General features: G+C 37.2%; 1 protein-coding gene across 1 annotated transcript in view; it reads left to right on the top strand.

Annotated features, from left to right (window-relative positions):
- Nucleotides 1–497: 497 nt before the first annotated feature.
- Nucleotides 498–10,459, top strand: part of scn1laa (sodium channel, voltage-gated, type I-like, alpha) — a 30,709-nt gene continuing 20,747 nt past the window's right edge. Inside the window, exons 1-6 of the mRNA XM_072397097.1 lie at nucleotides 498–678; nucleotides 4,208–4,524; nucleotides 5,440–5,558; nucleotides 6,763–6,852; nucleotides 6,960–7,088; nucleotides 7,657–7,748. Of these exons, the coding sequence (XP_072253198.1) occupies nucleotides 4,261–4,524; nucleotides 5,440–5,558; nucleotides 6,763–6,852; nucleotides 6,960–7,088; nucleotides 7,657–7,748 (694 nt within the window). The 5' untranslated portion in view covers nucleotides 498–678; nucleotides 4,208–4,260. The remainder of the gene's footprint in view (nucleotides 679–4,207; nucleotides 4,525–5,439; nucleotides 5,559–6,762; nucleotides 6,853–6,959; nucleotides 7,089–7,656; nucleotides 7,749–10,459) is intronic.

Raw genomic sequence — 10,459 nt, 5'->3', positions numbered from 1 at the left:
GCCACAATTTAGTTTTTCATGCGTTGCAGTCTTTATCCACCAGGGGGCACCAGACTTACAATTGGTGAGCCCTGGCTCACTGTCAAGTCATCACCAAACTTTACAAACTAAATGATTACTTATAAATAAAACCACCAATTCGGTTTCAGATGTAGACCACCTACCTAAGAGACTGTTTCATTGGTGACCTATAGTGCTTGAACAGAGAAATATGCAGACATTTGGGCTCACTCAGAACACCCACAACAGATCACATAATCCTAAACACACACAGAGAAAAAGAAAGAGAGAGTGACTGTTTCAAAACACAGTCAATCAGATGTATTGCTGCGGTTTTAGCTCTTAGTTTCTCATACCAGAAACCAAGATCTAATTCCCGGCAACAACGCTCGGTAACCGCACTATTGGCTAAACAGCTTCTGAGGCACCTCTGCCCTCACTTTGGTACCCTGGAAGAGCCGGAAGCGCAGCAGTACGGTACTCTGCCGCTCCGAGGGGCGGACGCAGTCTCAGTCTCCCAAGGTTTTTCTGTTGAAATTTTGGAAATGAGTAGCTCTGCACAGGAAGAAGCTGCAAACATCTTGAACGGACTGACAGGACAACGTTTTTCGTCACACTGAGGGTGTTCCACATAATTCTTTCGACTTGTGTTCACCTGTCGATGATGGAAAATTGATGGTGAGTTTAAATTAGTGTACAAGATGTGCTTTTGTAATGGCTGTGAAATTCACTTAAAAGTAGTTTATTCCATGTTTTTCATGAAAGTTCGAATTGGATATAAGTGTTGTAATTCTATCTATCTATCTATCTATCTATCTATCTATCTATCTATCTATCTATCTATCTATCTATCTATCTATCTATCTATCTATCTATCTATCTATCTATCTATCTATCTATATATCTATCTATCTATCTATCTATCTATCTATCTATCTATCTATCTATAAAAAATGTGCTTGAGACGTTTCACCTTTTGCTGTATGATGTAATATTTGATGATCATATTGCTAAATGTATCATTTTAAAATAATGTCAATGTTGGAGAGGCTGTGTGGGAAAACGTGATTGATCTCTTCTTGCAGTTTGGGCAAAAACTAGACAGCAAATTGCGGTCGCCAATACATTACAGAAGTTAATGGGCATGACAGCAATTATTAGCCCACACTCCATCTTTGATGACTTCCTGCTTGCCTGACTGTCAACATCATTATTAGATTGCTGTCAATTAGAGATCTGACTGTCCTGCCCGCCTTTCATCCGGAGTGTACAGAGTATAGCCTGGAAGCTTGTACATAAAAACATTAATTGATTAGAGAATTGTGTGAACAGCCACTCGTCATCAGCTATTTTGCCAACGCCCTGAAGGAGTAAGACTGAGTCGTGGATCTGTACTCGGTATGAGGAAGCAGCAGTTATGAGTTGTGAGCACTTAAGAGCTTTGAGTGTTTTGGCCCCCCAGGAGCCCACAGGCATTGGATTGTTATCAATCTGTATGCAGATATATTCAGGCTGAAATAACGTGTTTTCTCATTCTTACACATGAATGAAAGCCAGACCGATACATCAATTTCTCTGCTTTTGTCACCTTTGTGGCTGTTCTACAGCATGCCTGAGCAGCTGTACAAGTAACGACTCATCTAACTATTCTTTAGTGAATTTTGCCAAACACCTCTACTCTTCCCAAGAAGAGAAATTCTGTAAACCTCAACAATCAATCAAAATATATGAAAAAACTCTGAAGATGGATCCAGCTCCCCGGTGAATGCATAGGCCTATGCATTCAGTCTGACAAAAATAGTCTGAAAAGAATATATACTTTACTTTATTAGGCAATTGCGGTAGTTTAGAATACAGTGGTTACACTGGTTTTCCTTGAAAGCCTACATACAATCAAAAAGCAATATGTCGCAAACCATTTCTTACATAATGAAAGCGCCAAAAAGCATTCTGAGGTCAAATAATTTCACTTTGAATTGAGTGATGTACATTAATTATTAAAGCTTAGCTTCCGTCTCTGTTTGACCCTGTGGCCTAAAGCCAGTGTCAGTCATCGCTTGAAGCACTTCATCAAGACCCAGTTAAATACACGATGCATAACAGATAGCAAAGTAATTTGTTGGGGTTCTGTTCCAACGAAAGTTGGTGGGAACAAATGTGCTTGTGTCAGGTTAGTCAGCACAAGGTCATGATGCAGACAGGTTAGAGATAAATTGAAGTGGGCCTATTTGAAGCGTCAAAGTGGCAGTTCATATCTCAAGTTATGTGTAATGAGTTGGGAACAGATTGACAGAGTGATGCATACCTCTTTAGATGTTACAAACGGCAGGGTGACCTTGTAGGGTGATCATCAGATCAAAGTACTTTATTCAATTTAATGTCTGCGGATAGCCATCAGATACTTTGTATTACTGCTATTTCTCAGTTGTGTAGTTGTTCCTGTTAATCTATACAAACCTGATGTAACGTATGTGCCACATGCTCCATTTCAGACCTGGTGTGTCGTCAGGGTGCTTTTAGTTTTCAAGTGTGATGTGAGCATCTTGTCATACTCTAGTCAGTCATTTACAACTAAAGGCCAACGTTTAACTTTTCTATTGATCTTAATTTCAGATTCACAGTTTCTTCAGGCTGAGAAATAAAGGTTTTAGTGGATCATAACAACTTAGTCAAGTTGCTGCAGAAAGTCCCCAGATTTTATAGGCTTTTTTTTAAACAGTCTGAGGTACAAAAGTACTTGCGCTGTGAACAGTTTTATACAACAATTTCAGTGAGTGTAAAACTCATCCACCGATTTCCACAAGCTCAAATTTGTTAGATTATTTGGGCTGAGCTGAAGACAAAATATTGTATCTTCAGGCAAAAAATGTAACCACTATTTTGTAAAAAGTGTGACCTTGAACACGATAGATTCCAGTTCAATGTGTTTTTTGCTACATTTGATGTTTGAAAGCACATTTTTCAGCAGTGCAGTACTTTGCTTTTGGAACTGGACTTTGTTTTTTTTTTCTTTTTAAATCACAGATGCACTCAAATCTGAAATGAGTACAAAAGACTTGTTCACAACAGTGACTGTAATGTACATGACCGTTTAGCACATGTTGAATTCTAGAAATTCTTGTGTACATACCTAGAATATTGAAACAGGAGAAAGTTGTATTTGCATAACGTGAATGCTGCTTGCACAGATATTTGCAACCCCTCTTTGGACTTGCAAAGGTCTTGTGCACCACATTTGACTAGCTCAGCAACCCAGCCACTGGTCGGCTGTCTGTCAAGTGACTATCAAGGGAGTGTTTTGGCAGTGTCAATGATAAATATCTTCATTGTGTTTTGTGAAATGTAACAATCATTTATATTGAAAATAAGGAGCTATCCCCTTTGCTTGAATTGTGGCTTTAGTCCCATAGGGAGAACGATATTAAAGTCCTGCTGTGTTTCTGCACCACATGTTATTATTACAGTAGACTATGTACAGAGACTTAGGCTATATTAAAACCCACATTTTTTTTTCTTTTTTTCTTATCGCTGTGTCTCCCTATGTTGTTTCAATTACATCACACAAGTCCAACTCAGTGCTAAGGGCAATTGATTGACCAGTGCGTTTGTGATTGACTTTTGCTGTGTGACTGATTACAACACACTATCTGAATGTATTTTTTTATGCTGTTGAATTCAAATAAGGCTGAATCTCTGTGGCAGGCATATGCAGTGCAGTCTGTAGTGCATTCATATTTAATACAGCATAGGTCTTCCTAACACATCCTACCAGTCAGGTCTATTAGTAGGATGGATCTTTTCCTCCCTCTGCTCTTTGTCAGGCACTGAGGGAAAGAGACTCATTCCATTTTGAGGGATGGTGGAAGGGAGCAAGAATCTCACCTGGAATTGATCATTGTCATGTCAAATTTTAATTTTATCTGCAGATGAGTAGATAATTAGGTCTAATTTTATCACACTTGGAGGGAATTTATGTGCATGACAGCCATCTTTAGACCTGTTATAGCAGATGGTGATCTCTGGCCAAAGAGCAGAAACAAACCCATCTTCCTTTCCTCTCCATTTGAAAGTAATTTGTCTGTTGGCAGAGTTAAAGATGATTAGCCAAAGATGTGTCATCACATAATATTGAATGTTAAAACAAAGACAATGTTACCCAGTTTTGTAAACTGCCCGACCTTTTTTTTTTCCTATTGTGACCCCTCAGGCCTTTCTCATGTTGGACGCTACTTGTTCACTCTGAAGTTGCAGGATGAAAAGATGGCACAACCGTTTGTACCACCAGGTCCAGATAGCTTCCACCTCTTCAGTCGTGAGTCCCTCAAAGCCATCGAGAAACGGATTGATGAGGAGAATGCCAAGAAGCCCAAGGGAGAGAAGAAAAAGCGTGATGATGAGGATGAGCTCAAACCAAGTCGTGATCTGGAGGCGGGCAAGTCCCTCCCTCTTCTCTATGGGGACATACCCCAAGGCATGGTTTCGACACCGCTGGAGGATCTGGATCCCTACTACAATAATCAGAAAGTAGGCTTGTTTCATTCCAAATTTGTGTCTTTTTGTCTACATATTAGACAAAAACCTTTGACAAGTAGAGTCAAATTTTTTGTTTAATCTTTGCATACAAGGAATTACATTTTCTTGGTTGTTATCGCAACACTTAAGCATGAAACAACATGAGAGATGACATACTGAAACGTTTTTTTAACTGTGTTGAAATGTATGGGTATAATATGTGGTTTGATATTCTTAAAGAGTCTGTAAGAGAGTGTCACTGAAATAAGGCTTCTCCATCTAATATTGCATCCAGCTCTTACACAGAAGTATTGTCATTTAGCCAGGGGTCTTAAGAGTATGTACCAGACAAGAAGAGATTGTTGCTGTGAGCCACGTTCTCACCAGTGGAAATACTCTGGTGATGCACCTGGGTAGTATGCACGAGACAAGATATATTTCAGTATGCTGAAGAAATGTTTCTAATAAAACAAACACGTGTGGTGTATAAGGATGCTGAGTTATCTGTAATGGTGGCTCTTTTTGCATCTATATAATGAATGAATTCCGATGAAGTGGCATTGCCTAAAAAAAGAGGCAAAGGAAACATACGGGGCAAGAGGCAAGAGTAGGAAGCAGCAAGCATCATCAGAACACCCACACAGTAACTATAAAGGCCCTGGATTATTATCCAGTTTATTCACTCATGTGCTCAGTATGACATTACTCTGGGTTTCCACTGGGGAGCTGGCAGAGTAAAGTCCGGACAATGTGTAGTGCATCTGATAATGACATTAGGCAATCTCACATGCTGCCTCTCTGGGTAATGTGTCGAAGATTTCAGAGCTGCAGTGCATGTGCAGGAAAAGCTTTTGATTAGTTCCGGTAATGTGGGCTTGAAATTCAGTCAAATAATTCTGTCGGAGTAAAATCTCTTTTTACTTTTAGACTTTCATAGTATTAAACAAAGGGAAGTACATTTATCGCTTCAACGCTGCTCCTGCCTTGTACCTCCTGGGCCCCTTCAATCCTCTAAGAAGAATATCAATCAAGATTCTGGTACATTCGTATCCTTTCAACAAGACATTCATCTCATAAGCATAAATGAGGTTTTATGTTGAGTCTGTACCATGTGGTGACACAAGCTTAGTTTAACTTGTTTACATTGCAACTTTGATTCAGTTCACTGACACGGGAAGTTTGAGCATATCTGTTGATGTGAATAATTAAATGACTAAATGATAACCTGATTTCCAAAAGGCATAAAGTTAAAGGTAAGACATTTATTTTGTGCTATTAGGCTAGATTGATTTATTGATTTTGTCTCTCTTGTACTTTCAATAGCATTAAAGAAAACCTGAGAATAAATAATGGGTTTGGCTCCTTGCATGGTCAGTAATAGCAGCAAAGAGGGCGCTTACAGCTTGTAAATACGAATGCCAGCTGGGAGTCTTTTTGCTCTTTTTTTGGTTGCTTTTTGCTCATTCCTTCTGGTTTGCTTACTAGTTGTATGAAATTCTCAGGCTGTGTTGCATGCACTGCTCTTCTAACATCCTTTTAGAGATTTTTAGTAACCTGTAAGAGTCACCGCAAAGCTTTCAATTTATACCTTTTGAAGAGGTCCATTGTTTGAAGTTTGTTTGGGATGATTATTCTCTCTTGAAGCCATCTCCCTTTCATCTTGAGCTTAATTTTTTTTCCAAAGACGGCATTATATAATATTTGCTTCTAGAATCCATTGGTATTTTGCCAAATACATTTTTGCCTCAAAAGAATTATTTATCCCTGTGCTGCTGGCTGTAACAAAAGCCCAAATCATCATTCATCCACCCAAACAATGGGAAAACAATGCTCCACCACCACAGAGTCTCTTTGGTCTTTTAACAACAAGTTTTTTTGTCCTCCATAACTTCCAACTCTTTTGTTAGCTGGCATTTCTTAACTAGAGTCAGATACGAGCAAATGGCTGTACCTGAAAAAGCTTAGGTGTCTCCTTTGATATTAGCAGTGCTAGTCGCCTGTGACTGTGAAAAAGCCAAAGCCCTAACAAGTTGTTATTGTTCAAATCTGTTTCATGTTGCCCAAAATATTGACTGGAACTCTTCATCTTTAAGGTTTTACCTTTTGGACATCAGTTGATCTTCTACTCACATTTGTATATGGACAGATTTTAAATGGGTGCACAAACCTTTGCTTGACTGGGTTCAAAATGACACAAAAACTGTTAATCCGACAATAAAAATCATCATCTTCCTTGACAACCGCCTGTAGATTGTTCAGCATTGTGATCATGTGCACTATCCTCACCAACTGTGGACTCATGACTCTCCATCAACCGCCTGAGTGGGCAAAGAGCATGGAGTAAGTTTTCCATTAACGACACATCAAATGACATACACATACTGTATCACATTTCACACATTTTGTAGTTGTTTTGCAGAGTGAAATAATTGTTATTTTTCCAACAGGTACACGTTTACTGCAATCTATACCTTTGAATCCCTAGTTAAGATTTTAGCTCGGGGATTCTGTATAGGAAAGTTCACTTTTCTAAGAGATCCCTGGAACTGGCTGGATTTCTTTGTCATTGTCATGGCGTAAGTACAAAATTTCAGCAAAAAACACAAGAATTATTCCATATCATCTTCAAAGTTTCATGAGTATACAACCTGTGTTTTTTTGTGTGTCAAGCTGACATCCAACAAAGTTGTATTGAACCGGCTTTATTCTTTGTTATTTTTGGGGAGGCCTGGATTTCTCTAACCATCAAGAAATCCCAAAAAAGTAGTGCCTCACAATGTCTCTCAGTACTTTCCATTTTTTTTCTCTGGCTCATTTGTTCCAAACAGATAGATTTTGTACAAAAATGGACGTCCACTGCACAAAAATAGGACTAAAAGCTAAATCAGACTTTGAAAGCACAGATAATTCTTGTTTGGTCTTGGTAGTCAGACTTTTTTAATGGAAATTTAAAGCTAAACTGTCGCTTGTCCTCTCTTTCTTATTTGGTATGCTATTTCTCATCATTGTAGCATATCATTATCATTTTACCCTTACAAGTATAGGCCGACGTAGCTCACTTCAGTGTAATTTCTTGTCCTAATGCTAGTAAAATGTAAACGAATTTGATTGATGTCTGACTATATTTTTTAAATATACCTGCAGGTATGTGACTGAATTTATGAAGTATGGGAATTTGTCAGCTCTTCGCATATTCAGAGTTCTAAGAGCTTTCAAAGCTATTTCTGTTATCCCAGGTAAGTGGTACAGGTACATGCATCCTTGTCACCCCTCCTTCCTATTATTGAGGACTGCCATATAAAAAATAAATAAAGATGTGGAAATGAATAATTAAGTACACGTGTTTTTAAGTTTTTCATTTATTTATCAATTTATTTTTTACTTACATTATATTTAGTTCCACATTTATTTTTTATTTCTGCGTTTCATTTTTTCTATTTTTTTACATTTACTTTTTTTATTTCCACATTTGTTCATTTATTCATTTCCACATGTTTCATGAATTAATTTTCACTTCTCTTACTTTGGACAAACGAAAATTACAGCTTGTGAAGAAGTAACCCTGAAATCGAACACATCCTTTATCTCGGTAACTGTTAAACAGCTGGTTATTGTGAGACATAGAATGCGACATTACAGAGATGCTCACATAAACTTACTGTGTGTGCTTATGCCTCTTATGACGAATGTTCACTTCAACAAAATTTCAAGTACAACGCCGATTAGTTTGGAAATTTAATGACAGTTAAAAAAATGGGGGATGGTGTTAAGAGCTGGTGCAGCTACTAGCAACCATCGACACTTTTAGCTGAAGGACGCCAGTTAACGCCAGTTAAAACGTAAAAATACACATATTTAATTATTGATTTCCTCATATATTTATATATTTATCTAGTTTTGATTATGGCAGTTTTGGTCCTCCATAATCCTAAAACTAATATCAAATGTTCATTCAAATATAACACAGATGTCACAGGGTTTTTTTCAGCAAGCTTAGCATTCACAATCGTAAACATTATCATGGTTATCTAAGGTGAAAAGTCATTCAACTGGGAATGTGTTAATATTATCAGTAACTTAGTTTAGTGCCAAGATTTAACGTTTGAAATCAGGGACTGACTTTTAATGATCAATGGGAGAACAGTGGGTTTTGTTTGCGTTGCTCTGTGAGATGTGTGGTATTTCTTTCCATCTGCTGAGCGACTCTTTGTTTTTCCCACTATTGTTTCTGAATGCTTTGCTGTTTAGACTCTTGTTTCTCCTCTCTTCATGTGGTGAGGGTGTGTCCCAGTATTACTGCATGCATATGATCCATATTTCTCCTCCCATTTTCTTCCTGTTCCTTGATGCAGTTGTCATGTTGTCAAATTGATCAGTAGTTATCTTTTTTTTTGCAAAGATAGCGTGGCTCCTAAAATAGATTATAGGATTATGAGATTACTTAGATGCTCTTAACATATTGCATTATTATGAACTTTCCTTCACAACTTGTTCCTAGTTGGAAATGGGATAAAAAATTAATGTACCCTTGTTTTTACACCCAAGTTTTACTTCACTGTCCATTGTGATTTTGATAACTTTCAAGAAGTGCAAATGATAAAATCAGCAACAGCCAGAGTAGTTTACTTCTGGGTTAGGTCGGCTAATCTGAAAAATGTAAAATTATAGTTTAATTAAAGAAGTCAGTAGAGAAATGGAGGTTTAACAGGAAAAGTTAACAGATAGCCAAAGCAATAATGATTGAAATCATGGATAAGTTATGAGGTATGAAAGTGAAAATTGTAGCAGTAAACATAATGGATAATCTATTGATATTTTAAGATTATGAATAAATAATTATAAATTATTATCTAAGGCTTTATTCAATAGAAATGACCAGCTGCTTGATAACTACTGAAATCTTTACCTTGATTTATGGATAACTGAAGGTTAACCATGAAAGGCATCAACAACTCAAAATGTGAGTAAATATATATTTTGTACAGTTATTGTTACAGTTGTTCATTTTCAGCAATATTTTCAAAAGATTGAATTGAACCAAAAGATAATTTTCCAGTCCCTGAGAAATTGTATTGTTGCAGTATGAATAATTGAGGAATCTTATAAGAAAGACTAACTGAATAAATCATTTCAGAATCTAAGATATAAAAAAAGAAGGTTGAAGTTAAATTTGAAGTGTAGCACAGAGAGGTTTGGTTGATATCCACAGATATTGCCATGAGTGGACTGGAGTGTTGTTTTTTTTAGCTTGGCAACAATTTAGTTGATGATATCATACCCTTACTCTTATAGGTAGGTAACTCAGGTATATTCTCCCTTTAGACATATATGGAAATTGACAGTCAATTATTCAACATCCTGAGTGCAAAGATATTCCTTGTCAGTGATACGTCTAGGAATACACCATTTGTTGTTAACAAGCTCTGCAATTTCTCCGCCTTTACTTATACCTCCCTGTCTCCTGTCTACGTCTGCTGTCTCTGTCTGTTAATATAGACTGACATCCAGGCGGAGAGGCATTGGAGTCCAGAATATGCTTCTGCAGCCATGTCTCATTGAAACACATAATACTACTTTCCCAATATCTCTGCTTTGTCCTCATCAGTGATCCAAGTTTGCCCATTTTATTGGCCAGCAATCTTACATTACCAGCGATGAGCAAAGGAAAAATTAGTTTAATCTTCCACCTAATTTCTCTCCTTTTTTGCTCCTACCCATTACTTGGGCTTTGTAAGCAACTTTTACGTTGTAACAATAGTACATTGGAAAATATTTTTAAAAATGCCAACAAAAACTATCTCCATCAGCACACCATCCAAACTAGCGTTAAAAATATATTTTTTAAAAACTCCCAATAGCTAATGCAACTGTACGATTAAGTCATGAAATTGCAAAAAAATATATGATATTGCAGATCACCTTAAACTGTTTTTTATATACAGTATAT

The sequence above is a fragment of the Leuresthes tenuis genome, unplaced genomic scaffold (assembly GCF_036924035.1).
Source record: "Leuresthes tenuis unplaced genomic scaffold, fLeuTen1.0.hap1 SCAF_12, whole genome shotgun sequence".
NCBI lineage: Eukaryota > Metazoa > Chordata > Actinopteri > Atheriniformes > Atherinopsidae > Leuresthes > Leuresthes tenuis.
The sequence above is the reverse complement of the archived record's forward strand: the minus strand, read 5'-3'. Positions and strand labels throughout refer to the sequence as shown.